Here is a 16,452-nt window from a genome sequence, read left to right on the forward strand (position 1 = left end):
AGGGATTGACAGGTGGTGATGATGAAGGGGGGGATGATGATGGTGGTCTGGATGATTGCATGGGGGGATGATTTATTTCCCACCCTAGGCTTATAGTCGAGTCAATAACTTTTTTTTTTTTTTTTTTTTTTCTTCTTCTTCTTCCTGGGTTTTTGGGGTGAAATTAGGGGCCTCGGCTTATATTCGGGTCGGCTTATACTCGAGTATATAAGAGTGTATATGTATGTGTGTGTATATATATATATATATATATATATATAAAATATAATTTTATTTTTATTTTTTAAGATAGGGGGCATATTTACCAGTATGGAGACACCTCAATTATGTGTGGGCTCTGTCAATTTGTAGGGGCAGAACAGGGTTTGTTTTTGTATGAAGGCCCTATTACTTTAAGGATTGTACTAAGTGTTCTCTTTGTGCCCCAAGCACAAAAAGAAAAATTGCTCTATTGCTTTGTGGAAGACATAAAAAGGTAAATTTTGATTTTCAACTTATTCTGATTGCCCTGCCCTGAGCACCATATACACTTGAATGAGACCTGCTTTGGACCCAAGGTCAAATATCACATCATGATGATCTTTGGACTCTAGAAGCTGTTATTAACCCACCTTGGAGATTTCTAAATAATCAAAAATGTCATCCCAATTACTGCTGCTGCTGCGGTTTCTTTTTCTGGTGTTTTTTTGGAGAACTGCCACTACAGTTTTTGAGCCAAAGCCAGAATTGAATTCAAAAGGATCCTGCTGGATCCACATCTGACTTTGGCTCAAAAGCTGCAGTGGCAAAAAATTCCACAAAAAAAAAAAACCTGTGTGGAAACCTAGCCTCAGACAAACTTTTTGGTGGTAGTAGCAAGGAGGAAAAGAATGAGTTACATACCAGTTCATAGTCGCATAGTTAGTACGGTCAGAAAAAGACATACGTCCATCAAGTTCAAACAGGGAATTGAAGGGTAGGGGTGTGGTGGGATATTGGGGAAGGGATGGGATTTTATATTTCTGCATAAGCATTAATGTTATTTTGTTCCAGGAATGTATTTAACCCTGTTTTAAAATTTATTAATCGTTCCTGCTGTGACTAGTTCCTGAGGTAGACTGTTCCATAAATTCACAGTTCTTATGGTAAAGAAGGAGTGTCACCCCTTGAGACTAAACCCTTTCTTCTCCAAACTGAGGGAGTGCCCCCTCGTCCTTTGAGGGGGCTTAACTTGGAACAGTTTTTCTTCATATTTTTTGTATGGGCCATTAATATATTTATATACGTTTATCATATCCCCCCTTAAACATCTCTTCTCAAGACTAAACAATTGTAACTCCTTTAATCGCTCCTCATAGCTAAGATGTTTCATGCCCCATATTAGTTTAGTCGCACGTCTCTGCACCCTTTCCAGCTCCACAGTGTCCCTTTTATGGACTGGTGACCAAAACTGAACAGCATTTTGCAGGTGAGGCCGTACCAATACTTTATAAAGGGGGAGTATTATGTCCCTGTCCCTTGAGTCCATGCCTCTTTTGATAATTGACAATATCCTGCTGGCTTTGGAAGCAGCAGCCTGACATTGCATGCTATTCTGTAGTCTGTGATCTACAAGTACACCCAGATCCTTCTCTACCAGTGACTCTGCCAGTTTAATTCCCCCTAAGACATACGATGCATGCAGGTTATTAGTACCCAGATGCATAACTTTACATTTATCCACATTGAACCTCATTTGCCAAGTTCAAAGTGGACAGGTCAGGAAAACCTCACATAGGCTGGAGAAAGAGGCAATTGCACAAAATAAAGCAGAACAATGCAGTTGAAATTTTCACAAGCTAGCAGAGATTTCAAGGAAGGTGGAAAGGCATGCACCTCTACATAAATCCAGCAAGCCTGGGCACTGGCGGAAGATTTATTTGGACCGGCATGCAAGGCGCAGTTCTTGACAAATCCACTGTAAAATTCCTGTGGGGAGATTTATCAAAACCTGTGTAAAGGAAAAGTGGTGCAGCTGTCCATTGTAACAGATCAGATCGCTTTTTAATTCTAAAAAATGAATGTAGCAATAAGATTCATATACCGATTAATATACAGTGCTTGGTGCAAAGACATTTGCCTGAATGAAAATTTACATATTCATTAAATATTTCCAGTGTTTACTAACTTCCCTAGGGGATAGGGGATAATTGTCTCATTGGTGAGGGTTAAATAGGATGGACCCCCTGCAGCGCTAGGCATACATGAGTATCTCTGGTTCTCCCATAGAGAATGCATAGGGCACATATTGACCCCATGCTACATGATGCTAGGAAATTCGGGGACTCTGTCTGGAGATCGTTTGGGATCACAGAGGTTGGTGATCAGACACTTATCCCTTAGCTTGTGAATAGGAGATAAGTTGTTAAACGCTGGAGTACCCCTTAAAAGGGTACTCCGCCCCCAGACATCTTATCCCCTATCGAAAGGATAGGGGATAAGATGTCAGATCGCGGGGGTCCCGCCGCTGGGGACCCCCGGGATCTCGGCTGCAGCACCCACCACGGTGACGTAAGATTGTGATGTCACACCCCGCCCCTCAATGCAAGTCTATGGGAGGGGGCGTGACGTCACACGGGGGCGGAGTCGTGACGTCAAGATCTCACGTCACCGTGGTCGGGAGCAGTTAGGATGAGAGCCTCCAGCGCTGCTGGAAGCCGCAACAGGTGGGTGCTGCAGCAGAGATCCCGGGGATCTAACATCTTATCCCCTATCCTTTCGATAAGGGATAAGATGTCTAGGGGCGGAGTACCCCTTTAAAGGAATGGTAGGAGACTATAGATGTGAAGGCTGCAGAATTGCGAATGCAGCTCTGACTCAGAATGGGCTATGAGGCCAGTTGTAATTTAGGATTCCTACAAGGTAAGTAAATTGAGCTGAAAAAGAGGTAAATACATTTCTCTCCAATCAGGACTTTGTAGAAAATCTTTGATGAAAATACAATGTTGATAGTGAGCAGATTGTGGGTTTCTCTTCTTTTTTTTCCATTATGATCAAAATATGGTTCATCACAAAGAAGGCCTTTTATTGCTTGTTGGAGGAAAAAAAAATACATAGCCAACACTTCATACGGAGACTGATGATTCCCTTAAAAGCATTTTTACTTGTCTGAGCAGAGTAAAATTTTTACTGATTTTTCAGACTTTGCTGCAATAGAAAAATAGCCAGGAAAGCATAGCCCTCTTTCCATAAGCTTGTTTAATATCAGAATATTACTGAACTTCCCGGTCTCCCACCCCACATTTTAATGCATTCATCTCCAAGAGACATTGCATTTCAGAATCATACAGATATAATTCATAAAATAACTATGTCACAAACATACATTTGGATAATTATATAGTTTAGACACCCATCCACAATAATTAAAAACACAGAATATGAATGTAAATATGGCCTTGCGCAAAAATAATACTCCCACATCTTGTCTTAAGCCAATGTTAAGAGTACATTTCTCATGTACAATAGGAATATATCTGGAAGATTTTCTTTAAATACATATACATACAGAAAGGATGCAGAAAACTCCCTTTAAATGGGAAACGCAGCTCAATATAGCTGTGAATAACCTGTCCTAAAAGTGCAAAGGCGCGTCCCTAGACTGCTTCCTGATCTCCTAATCCAGCAATATCAGCATTGGGGGGAGAGAAGACAAACCCAGCAGAATAAGCTTACTACAGACAACTGACACGGTATTCGGTCACTTGCATGACCTCCGCTAGTAAAGAGAACATTGGATTCCTTGGCTAATAATGCAGAGCAAATGGGCTGGTGGAGATCTCAGTGCCTAGATAATAATACGTAGAAACTTTTGTTCATTTCAGCTGGTGCTAATCTATGTGATAAAGTCCAAATACAAAAATGAAGTAGTGATTGCCGGCTCGCATATACATATGTGTGTGTGTGTGTATGTATATATATATATATATATATATATATATATATATATATATATATATGCGCATATCTATGTGTATTCCTTAACAGGAGCTAAGCTGATATACCAGGGAACACTACCTGAATAAGGTGGTGTAATGAGCTGCTTTGCATATTCCCATGTATATATACACACACACATATACATATATATATACACACACACCCCGTCTGAACATTCTGGCATCTTTGTGCAAGCACCAGATATGAGCGATTGTCTACATGGAATACAAGAGTCCCCATGGTAGAAGACATGGTTAACAGACGATCTCTGCAGGAACATCTTGTGTAGAGCAGCAACAATCTGTCAGTAAATGGCAACGCAGAATACTGATTTGTGGCGATGATCAGCACAGAGAACACTTCCCTGCGGACTAAATGCGCTCTCTTCCCACTCTCCAGCACTTTGGTCATGCAGGAAGTTTTAGGACAGCCTTCAGAGGAGCGATCTTGGCAGTCTCGCTAAAGGTGGCAGTGTAGCTGGGAAAACTTGCCGGGAGCAGTTCAAAGCTGCCGAGACTGTGAAGCTCTGGTCCTTTCTTCAAGGTTCAGGATGGGAAGACGTACAGGGAGAACGGAGAAGAGGGACAACCTCAGATATAAAGATCTTAGCACTGTCAGTGCAAATACAGAGGCAGGCACACAGGGAAACTTATTACTGGCCCTAAATATTATTTGCTTTACTGGTGCCTGCCCCCAGGGTGCTAGCTCAGTAGTGTTTTGGCAACCTGCACTAATGTTTCTGGAATTTAAGCATCTAAACACCATCTGGCGTTTGCCCATCATTTATTTATGGCAAGTACTATTTTCCTTTTGTCGTCTCGTAGAGATGAAGGAGGACAGAAGAGCCTTTTTGTAGAAATTTGTCTTGGCACAAACATGTCAGGCTCGTAATGAACGGGAAACACTTTCTCACTTTTCACATCCTATGTACCCATCAGGTTTAGCGGAACTGGGAAGAGACTGTTTAAATGGCATCTCTTACCCAATCAATCAAAAATATCATCCTGGTTATAAAGCGACTGTTATCATCACGTTGCTTTACATAGAGACATCACTTTTCCTTCATCTGCTCTTTCAATAGCCAAATCATTAGGTCTAGCCTACAGTGAGGTGTGTCGTGTGTGCTTGATGATCATGAGATAGGGAAGGCCAGACTGTAAGAGGTCTGCAGGGTTTGCCCAAGGTTTAGAAGAGATTGTGGGATTGGTAGTGGGCTGCAGGCAGATCCCTCCAGTGAGATGGAATCTCCTGGACCAGAGCTCAGACAGCTTCAATCTCAACCCTTGTCAGTAGGGAGCATTGTGATATCTGCAAATGAAGAAATAAACAGACAATTATTTACAGGCGTGCATCATTACCCACAGTATGAAGGCGAATCTAATACATATGCTACACAAAGAAGTACAAAATCAACAGCTGCTGGATGAACATATGATGCTACTTTCCCATGTTCGGTTATGTCATGCAGTCGGATATAAAACAATTGGATGCTAGGAAGATACAGTGATCCCTCAACTTACAATGGCCTCAACATACAATAGTTTCAACATACAATGGTCTTTTCTGGACCATTGTGACTTGAAACCAGACTCAACATACAATGTACAGACAGTCCAGATCTGTGACACGTGTCAATGGCTGGAAGAACTGACCAATCAGAATGGAGACTTACACCTGTACTACTAAAGTACATGCACTGACTGTCTGGTAGCGCCTCCCTATAATACAGGGAGGTACTACATGTTCTGTATTACTCTTTACCTGTGCCAGGGTTAGCTGCTCCTTTGGACACAAGTAAGGGAGGCTCCATTTTGCGTGTACTGTACAGGACCCTGAAGAAGCTCCTGTCGTCTATATAGACCAGTCTTTCCTAACCAGGGTGCCTCAAGCTGTTGCAAAACCAACTCCCAGCATGCCTGGACAGCCTTTGGCTGTCCAGGCATGCTGAGAGTTGTAGTTTTGCAACAGCTGGAGGCACCCTGGATGGGAAACACACAAATAGACAGTGATTTTCAGCTCCCAGCAGATCTTTCTTACTTTTATATGGAAGGATTTGCTTTATCTGTATTAGTTCTCTACTTATTTCTATTTAATCCTCACTTTTTCCTATTTTTGGATGACATTTTGGTGGCTTCAGAACCAATTACCAGGTTTCCATAGACTTCTGGTCTCAACATACAATGGTTTCAACATACAATGGTCGTCCTGGAACCAATTAATATCGTAACTTGAGGGACCACTGTATACCTTGCCATTTCTTCTGTTCTCTGAGACATTTGGACACTATATAGAAGATTCTAGGAGATATCACATAAATAAGTACTCACAGCCAGCAGCTAATTATTAGTTAGGCCAGAATATAAATGAATATATCTTTGTCCTTATCAGAATTGGTGGTTTCTATGCTTGCAATATACTGAATTATTAGAGCAAATCTACAGCCAGATCACCAAATACGAACCTAATGAATCGGCAGTGGTTTGGCTCTGCTCTCTAAGTCTTCCGATTCCCAGACAAGATTGGAATAAGACAGTCCAGAGTCTCATCCCAGACTTCTCTGGGGAATCCGAACACTTGGAAGTCAGAATGACTTATGACACTAAATGACTTGATGGCTGATTCATTAGACTCAAGCCTGGTGAATCTTACTCTAGATGAGCTCAACTCTAATAATAAACTATTCTGATCTTCACAATAGAGCAAGATCATCATTAGAGATGAGCGAACTTACAGTAAATTCGATTCGTCACGAACTTCTCGGCTCGGCAGTTGATGACTTATCCAGCATAAATTAGTTCAGTTTTCAGGTGCTCCCGTGGGCTGGAAAAGGTGGATACATTCCTAGGAAAGAGTCTCCTAGGACTGTATCCACCTTTTCCAGCCCACCGGAGCACCTGAAAGCTGAACTAATTTATGCAGGATAAGTCATCAACTGCCGAGCCGAGAAGCTCGTGACAAATCAAATTTACTGTAAGTTCGCTCATCTCTAATCATCATATTTGCAGTTTCATAACAAAAAACTGTTGAAGAGTTATGCTGATTTTACTCTTTTTTTTTCATAAGTTTTTCCCCAATGATTATTATTATGATTATTATTATTAATAATAATAATAAATTATTATTTTTAATCTCATTTAATCTCATGTCTGGAAGAAAAGGAATAATGTTTGACCTTGACACTTGTTATTAATTATCTACATTTTGTCATAACCCAACACATTCTCAGTACAACCAAACAACAATTTCTATTCAGTACAACCCTGCATGTGTATTACTGGAGCTAAAGAGAGTAATGCTGAGAATTGCGCTACATTCGAGAAATACCATATTAGTCATTTATTAACATTACTTTTATATTAACCATCACATTTGTGTCGCCAAACAACTGAAATGAAAGTGAATCAGAAATACACTTAGGAAAATACGTCTGATGTTCCACACTAAATCACAGCAGCCGGTTAGGTAACTGCTGATCACTTGTCATGATTTTAGTGCAGAGTCGCAGCTCTAAACAACCCTAGAAAATAACCTTCACTGATCCCCAATATGCCTTACTTAACCAATTACTATCAAGGAGGGTTAAATCCTGAAGGTGGGGGTGTCACCTACAGTGTTTATATGGGGGAAAAGAAAGGCATAAATGGATCCAGCAGAGAGAAGGTATATTAGTTGCTCCTTTGAATTTCTCAATTTTCAAGTCCGCTTTTGGCTTTGGTTTAAAGAAAACAGAATTAAAACTGCCTCAAAAACTGCAACACCTTGTCAAAAATGTGAACACGGGACATGCTCACTGGCAGTTTCAGGTTTTCCTGTTATCAATGCTCTAGTGCCTAACTTCTCGACCTATAGTAGATTTACCCCAGAGGAAGAGAACACATCACTTAAAGGGAACCAATAAGCAGATTTTAGCATATTTAACGCTCAACAACGAGTTATATATGCTAAAATCATTATCCTCATCTCTGCGGGACATTTGTGCCCCCAGGGATGGTAAAGATATTAAGTTATAAAGTCCCCCCGGCCGCCCGGCAAGTAGTCCCCTGGGCGGGGACTTACACTTACTATCTCCTGTTGCTCCGGTTGTGGTCCCGGCCCCTCGCCTTGATTGACAGCACGCGTCACCGCTCTGCTCCGTCTGCTAAGGGTGATGATGTGAGCAGTCATTCAAGCCTTCGGGGCGGGGCCACGGCCGCAGCAACGGGAGGTAGTAAGTGTAAGTCCACGCTCAGGGGACTACTTGTGGGGCGGACTTTATAACTTCATATCTTCACCATACCTGGGGGCACAAATGTCCCCCAGGGATGATGAGAATAATGATTTTAGCATATATAACGCATTGCCAAGTGTTCTATATGCTAAAATCTGCTGATTGGTTCCCTTTAAGTCCATAGTGGCTTTATTTAAAGGCATACGCTCACCAAGTCAGGTGAATGACGGCCTATGAACACTTAACATATACACTGGGGGGCATTTCTCAGTGTGCGTTTCGCCTAAGAGGTACCTGCAGTGTCCTAATGCAGTCCAGCACAGTTGTCATTATAAAAAAGAACTTTTGATATGTTCGAGAGACATAACAAAAGTTCTGGCGCTGTGTCACATGACCAAGACAGTCACATAAAGTAAGTCTATGGGACAGTCTCGCTCGCATAGAAACAGAGCAGGGAGACAAGTGTGTGGCTGCCCTTCTCACCCTACTCGTTCTAGTGATCTGTCGGGGTCTTAACACTCAAGACCCTGGTTGATAAAAACTTTTTATTAAGACAGGTAAACTTTAAAGTGGTTGTCCAGGGTTAGAAAAACATGGCTGCTTTCTTCCAAAAAGAGTGCTCGACCAGTCTGCAGGGTTTGTCTGGTATTAAAACAGAAGAACGATGATCCAGCACTTGAAATACGAAAAAGCTTTATTGAAGATCAGTGGACACAGGTAAAACCGACCAACCAGACGCGTTTCGAGCACATGCGCTCGAAACGCGTCTGATGGTATGGTCGGTTTTACCTGTGTACAGTGATCTTCAATAAAGCTTTTTCGTATTTCAAGTGCTGGATCATCGTTCTTCTGTTCTACATTGCAGTGTCCTGCCGGGCACAGATCCGTGCACTACTACGAGGTGGTGAGCTGAAATTCTTCATACTTTGTCTGGTATTAAAGTCTGGTATTATAGGGCTCAGCAGCAATACCATAGACAGCCTGTGGACAGGTAAGGTGCAGCTTTTGGAAGAAAGTGTCTTTGTTCTTCTTGTACCGGACAAACCTAATAATTATAGAAAAAAAAACACACTTAAAATTGTCATCATATTGCTTGGATCTATGGGTTCTAAACAACTGGAACACCATTATTAAGGAATAGCCATAATAGCTTAGACTTCTCATTGGTAGAGTTCCCTAAACCTGGGCTGTTGGGATTCCTGAAGACTGCTCTTTTATTTCTTTATAAGAGATAGGATGCAATGCCCCATGTTGCACATGACAAGTAGTGGGTAGAGTCTGTACATATTAGGGTGCATTCACACCACGTTTTGTACATACGGGTGCCGGATCAGGCAGGGGGAGGGGCAAACCGGGCGCTTCCGTACCCCAGCCGGATCAGCCCGTGACTTCATTTACTTTAATGATCCGACCGGAGTCAAACGGTGACTCCGGTCGGCTCAGTTTTGACCCGTATGCGGTTTTGGACCGGACCTAAAACCGTAGTATACTACGGTTTTAGTTCCGGTCAGGAAACCGCATCATTAAATCATTAAAGTAATCGGTCGGATCATTAAAGTAACATAAGCAGGAATACTTCTCTGTCATGCGACTGGCACAACATAAGGAGGATGGGGCTTGTGTTACATTGTGCACTGTCTAGAAAGACAGCAAACTCCCATATGCTTGTTTTATGAGTGGAAAAAAAAAAAGTTATATTTGTCTTTATCTAAATATTCAGCATTGCATAATGTGGATAAAGAGATTTAATACAGTATTAGCTAATAGTTCTGTGCAGCTGAAGGTAACCACCCGATAAATTCTCATTTATACATGAGTCACCCACAGCTTTTGAACAACTAAATATATGTTGTACTAGTAAAGTCGCCCACAGGACAGATGTGGTCAAGGCAGATCTTTTTAATGGTCTTAGAAGAAGTTAATTTATTTTGTAAAACATGAACAAAATCTTTTTAGTGGTCTTCTGGTATTCAAGGATCTGGGGGAGAATGTTACATGGAAGAGGTATAAGAGGAGCCATCTGTCATACATTTACCGTACTTTACTGCATACTCGGTCTGATGAATATTATCTATATTCTGTTAGTGTACATCTAAAAGAAGAGAGTTGTTACACAGTAACCAGAGCCTGCAGAGTGTGGATATAAACCTTCAGCTCCGGAATTCTACACAGACGGGCTGCGAGTTAGGTCTGCAATTCAGTTTGCAAGCATTGTGTAATTTGAGAGTGGTGGTAATGTTATAAAAGGTAGTGATGCGGTAGGAACTACACGACGTGAACATGCCACTTAGGGTGTTAACAGCTCAGAAAACAGATTGATAGACAAAATCAAGGTTTAATATACTGTCTTGTTATACCTGGTTCTTCTTCCAAGAGGCCTGATGCAGCCAGCTTATTCCGGAGTGCACTATAACAGTTTTCAAGTCCCTGTAATGTATAAATCCAGAGCACAAAATATAAATGATCTACACAGAGACAATACATTAGGTAAAAGTAATGAATATTCATCTTCACGGACAATCAATTTTTCATATTTGACCTTTGTGTGTGCAGAGAAGTGGAGCACAGAAAACATTATGGTCATTGAATAAAAGCCACAGATACAACACTAGGTATTTCCAATGGATCATTTTTTATGAAAAATGTCTAGGACATCAAGTTCACAGACCAAGATTAACTTACAGAGACCCCCCCCCCCCCGACCTATGATGGCCCCGACATATGATCATTTCAACATACGATGGCCTCTCAGAGGCCATCACATGTTGGAGGCAGCATAAACATACGATGCTTTTGTATGTCGGGGCCATCGCATAAACGGCTATCCGGCAGCGCCACTGGATAGCTGTTTATGGTGCCCCGTGTGGTCCGCTGATGATCACTTACCTGTCCTCGGGGCTCCGGTGCGTCCTCTTCGGGTTCCCTGCATCGTCGGCGCTCTTCATCTTCGTCATCACGTCGCTGCGCACGCCGTCCCGTCATCCAATAGGAGCAGCGTGTGTAGCGACGTGATGGCGGCGACGGAGAGCGAGGATGCCGGGGAAGCAGAGGCCATGCCGAAGCGTCGGGGACAACCCGGGGACACGGCGACAGCGATGGAAGGCGACATCCAGGGCAGCGGTGACGGTCCGGAGCGGCGGGGACAGGCGAGTACAACTTCCTCCAACAGTGGTCTTCAACCTGCGGACCTCCAGATGTTGCAAAACTACAACTCCCAGCATGCCCGGACAGCCAACAGCTGTCCGGGCATGCTGGGTGTTGTAGTTTTGCAACATCTGGAGTGGAGGTCCGCAGGTTGTAGACCACTGTCCTATACTTTACATTGCACGGATCCCTCAACATACGATGGTTTCAACAAACGATGGTCCATTTGGAACGGATTACCATCGTATGTTGAGGGACCACTGTATTGTGCTGTCACGTGTGTACATACACTGGGCTTGCCTCAACCCTCCAAAGTCCATACTTTTAAACAATCCAGGTAAATGATCACTCTCTTTAATGTACTTTACTTTGACCAACAACTACATTGAACCAACCACATGGATATACAAAATACATATTTTAGCCACGTAGTGAGCTTTTCTAAGGTCTGCTTCCATGAGCAGAGTTCCTATCCAGGATGGAGGTGCTGCATCTTAACATGCTCTCTGTAACATTTTAGTGTTTGGCCCCTCCTTTAACCCATTAACGAAAATGGACGTAAATGTACGTCATGGTGCCGTGGTACTTAGCGCACCATGACGTACATTTATGCTCTGTAATAACCGCAAGCACCGGAGCGGTGCTCGTGTCATGCATGGCAGGTTCCGGCTGCTATCAGCAGCCAGGGACCCGCTGGTAATGGCAGACATCAGCGATCCCGTTGATATCCGCCATTAACCCCTCAAATGTTGTGATCAACACAGATCACAGCATTTGTGGCACTGCGGCACTTAAAGGAAAACGGTTACCCGTTCACCCGCACTATAACCTGATACACCGTGTTATATTGCAGATAAACAGGACACCAATGCAGGGTCTCGGACTGCTGTACCTACCTGCAGCCCGGAACCCCGATCCTCCAAAGGTCCCCCTCTTCCAGCGCTGACTTGCGCTTTGAGGCGGGCCCGCCGGCTGGATTCAAATATTCATAAGCGCCAGTGACGTGAGCGCTCATGCCTACTGAGTAATCACGTGACCAGCGCTTATAAATATTTAAATCTAGTAGGCGGGACCACCTCAAAGTGCAAGTAAAAGAAAGTTACAAAAAATGGATAAATAAAAAAAAAAAGTTTAAAAAATGTGAAAAATCCCTTCCCCCAATAAAAATGTAAATGCCCCTTTTTCCCATTTTACCTCCAAAAAGCGTAAAAAAAATGTATAAACATATTTGGTATTGCCGAATGTGTAAATATGTCTTAACTATCAAAACATAATGTTAATTTTACCGTATAGTGAATGACAAACTTAAGAAAAAAAAAGTCTGGACTTGCGGCTTTTTGTCAATTTTATTCCAAAAAAAAAAAAAAAAAAGATTATTTAAAAAAAAAAAGTGATTAAAAAGTAAAATATAAGCAGAAGTGGTAAGGGTAACCAATAAAAGATCACGGTGCAAATAATGAGCCCTCATAACGCCCTGTTATAGGGAAAATGAGAAAGTTAAAGGTGGTCAAAATAGGGCAATTTTAAACACAAATTTCGTTAAAATAGTTTGAGATTTTTTTTAAAGCGGTACAATAATAGAAAAGCATATATCATGGGTGTCATTTTAATCATATTGACCCACAGAATAAAAATAAAAAAATGTAATTTTTACCGTAAAGTGTACAACGTAAAAACAAAACCTTCCAAAATGTCATAAATTGCGTTTTTTTCCATACATAATTATTTTTTTGTTGCGCTATACATTTTATGGTAAAATGAGTGATGTCATTACAAAGTAAAATTGATGACGCAAAAAACAAGCCCTCATATGGGTCTGTGGATGGAAATATAAAAGAGTTATTATTTCTAGAAGGTAAGGAGGAAAAAACGAAAGTGCAAAAATAAAGTTGGCCTGGTCCTTAAAGGGGTACTGCGGCCCTAATACATCTTATCCATTTTCCAAAGGATAGGGGATAAGATGTCTGATCGCGAGGGTCCCACCGCTGGGGACCCCTGCAATGTGTCTTTCAGCACCCACCTTTGAAAGCTTTCCGCAGCGCTGGAGGCTCCGAGTGTGTAGAGTGACGACCACGGGGCCGGAGTATCGTGACATCACGACTCCGCCCAGTTTGACGTCACACGGGGTGGAGTCGTGACATCAGGATACTCCGGCCCTGTGATCGTCACACTGCACACTCTGAGCCTCCAGCGCTGCGGAAAGCTTGCAAAGGTGGGTGCTGAATGACAGTTTGCAGGGGTCCCCAGCATCTTATGGATACGGGATAAGATGTATTAGGGCTGGAGTACCCCCTTAAGGCCAAAATGGGTCTGGTCCTTAAGGGGTTAGTAGAAATAGAAAAAGAGAGCCAACATCTTCCAAAAAACAGCACCATACCTGTCCTAAGCTTTTGTGTGGTATTACAGTTTGGCTCCATTCACTTCAAGGGAACTAAGCTGCAATACCACACACAACCTGAGGACAGCTGTGGTGCTGTTCTGGAACAAATGGATGGTCCTGTTTTTCTAATCCTGGATAATCCCTTTAAAAGATACAAAACCTGTCACCGTATATATGTGCATAGGAGATACATGTAAATCCAAGGATCTAAATGAAAGCTGCATTTTTATGGTAATTTTGTGACTGCTTATATAAAGTAGATATAATACTAGTTTCTCAAGATAGTTTAAAAAGATGGACATTTTGTAAATTCTTAACATAACAGATCTCCACATTTATGCCTACTGGACAGCTGGTACTTTTTTATGCTATTTTCTTTTACTAATTTTTTTGTACAATATTGAAGAATTTGTATCTGTTCATATTGACAATGTTATGACGTGTATCTACAATGCATAAACATGGTGGTGGGTTTCACTACTGTGCATGCAGGGAGCGCGTTGAGAGGTGGCACTTTCCTCCTGGACCTGGTCTTAAATATGACTTACAGGGCCTTGTGCACACTGACAATACATTTTGCATATCCATGAATGTTTCACTGTAATTGCTTGCTAAAGTTGGTTCTAGAAAAGTACAATGAAGACAATATGTAGAGTTTACCTGGAAAATGCTAAAATATGACAAATTTATAGAACGCATTGCAAGGATTTGATTTCCAGTATCCACATTAATCCTGAGAATGAAGATGCTGAGGTCCCTTGGGCCTTTTTCCTGCATGGCAGTGCTACCAGGTGCCAAGTGATAAGTGCGACCCAGCACAACTCAAGTGAATACAATTATGTTGTAGTTCCCTGCACAATAAGCTTGACGTGTAGGTATTCAGGCAAAGATAGTAAAGGTGCAGCAGCCCAGTAGTTGGACGCCTGCCAAACAGGAGGTGATGGCATATCCTAGCGACATGCCATCACTTGCCCAGGTTAGGGGGATTTATTTCATTTCATATTCCATTTACTCACCTTGAGCTGTTGCAAGTCGGTTTCAATCTTCTCAATATAATGCAACATCTGTTTAAACATCTCTGAAGGTGGCGTGGGCTCAAGGTGCCCGATTACAGGCGGGTTCAGCCTGTCTGCTGGATTTGAGGAACCTGCTTGTTGCTCTGTATATGTGCATTGAGTAGAGGATTCGGAGTAAACAAAGTCTTCATCTGTGGAACTCTCTTGCATGTTCCCATAGCCCTCCAGTATCAGATATCTCCCTGCAATAAAGAAAAGAGTATTACAAATCTAAACAACCACAGCTACAATTAAAATTAAAAAGCATACATCAGATACCGACCTGATATCCTATACTGAATATCTTCCGAATCTTTAGAGTAATTCTTTGACTGTTCATTGCTTTGAGGTTCATGAGCATCAAAAAACTGCTCTGCGCTATCTTCTGGAGCCTCTTCGGCCATTTCTGAGCCTACATCACCAAGTTCGGAGGATCGCCTCTCAATCTTTTGCTGTATAGAAGTTTGTTTATTTGCACAAGTCTTTTCGATTCTTTTCCTCTGGTGGTTGTGTCCCACAGGTCTGGACTGTCTGTCAGTCTCTGCCATCCGCTGGGCACTCCGACTGCAGAAACGCTGGAAGTTCTCAGTTTCCTCTTTCTGAAGGAGCTTGACCTGTTGCATTAATAATTCGCGGAGTAGTTCCACTGCAGGAAACAAAGGTAAAATATGAATATGAATATACATACACACACACCATATGTGGAAGCATTATGTTGTGAACAGTATATGGATGTATTGTGTGTACATGCATTACAATGTACAGTATATGGCAGAATTATGTAATATTTCTGTGTACATGAATACAATGCCAGGCTTTGGCTTTGTCATATATGTTGGGGGTGGGAGCAGATTTTGCGTTCATGTGTAGCGTTGAAACCACCTGTTGAAAAAAAAGAGGAAAAAAAAAACGCAAAAAAAAAGCTGCAGTAATCTCCACAATGTATATGTCACGTGTATATACGTTAAGGGTCTAGTCAGAGGAACAGTATCGTGCATTTATGTGATTTGATGTTGCAGATTTCAAAGTATACTAAAATGACTGAACTCAGCTTAAAATCTGCAGCATCAAATATGCTGTTTGTGTAAATTCAACATATGGGTCTGTTCACAGGGGCAGATTTCTTGTGGATTTTCCCTAGTTTATTTGCTGCAGAAAATCTGCAGCAGATTTTGCTACAATTTACTTCAACTGGACAGGAGAAAATCCGCATTAGTGGCAGATTTGTAGATTTTCTGCAGACCTATAAAACTAGTAAAATCTGCTGTAAATACGCTGCGCCCATGTGAATGTCTTTTTTTTTACCTTTTTTGTTTTTTGCTACAGCAGATTTTGTCACCCATTAAAGTCAATAGGCAGTATAATCTGCTGCAGCAAAAATAAGGACGTGTGAACTGAGTGTATTCACACATAGTATTCTGCACATAACTGATCCTGCAGATTCCAACGTAAACTAAATGACTAAACACAGCATTAAATCTGCAATATAAAATATGTGAATACACCCTTAGAGTAGGGTCACACGTGCTGTATATTTGCTGCATATTTTTTGCAACTGATTGTGCTAACCATTGACTTTAATGAGTAGGAAAATATGCAGCAGCAAATACGAACCAAAATTTAGCACGTGTGACCTACCCTTCAGGGATCCTTCATTCCCCAGTGATCAGTTAAATGGCGGCGGCACACACTGTAGTGCAGCCCATGCA

At 41.8% G+C, this 16,452-nt stretch overlaps 1 protein-coding gene across 9 annotated transcripts in view; it reads right to left on the bottom strand.

Annotated features, from left to right (window-relative positions):
* Window positions 1–3,197: 3,197 nt before the first annotated feature.
* ARHGEF12 (Rho guanine nucleotide exchange factor 12) overlaps window positions 3,198–16,452 on the bottom strand; it is a 213,876-nt gene continuing 200,621 nt past the window's right edge. For all 9 annotated transcript variants that reach the window (XM_056541899.1, XM_056541904.1, XM_056541903.1 and 6 more), the window contains 4 exons: window positions 15,027–15,389; window positions 14,705–14,946; window positions 10,522–10,591; window positions 3,198–5,265 (listed from right to left, as the gene is read on the bottom strand). In XM_056541899.1, the coding sequence (XP_056397874.1) occupies window positions 5,234–5,265; window positions 10,522–10,591; window positions 14,705–14,946; window positions 15,027–15,389 (707 nt within the window). In that variant the 3' untranslated portion in view covers window positions 3,198–5,233. The remainder of the gene's footprint in view (window positions 5,266–10,521; window positions 10,592–14,704; window positions 14,947–15,026; window positions 15,390–16,452) is intronic.

Source organism: Hyla sarda, chromosome 10, assembly GCF_029499605.1.
Source record: "Hyla sarda isolate aHylSar1 chromosome 10, aHylSar1.hap1, whole genome shotgun sequence".
NCBI classification, from domain to species: Eukaryota; Metazoa; Chordata; class Amphibia; order Anura; family Hylidae; genus Hyla; species Hyla sarda.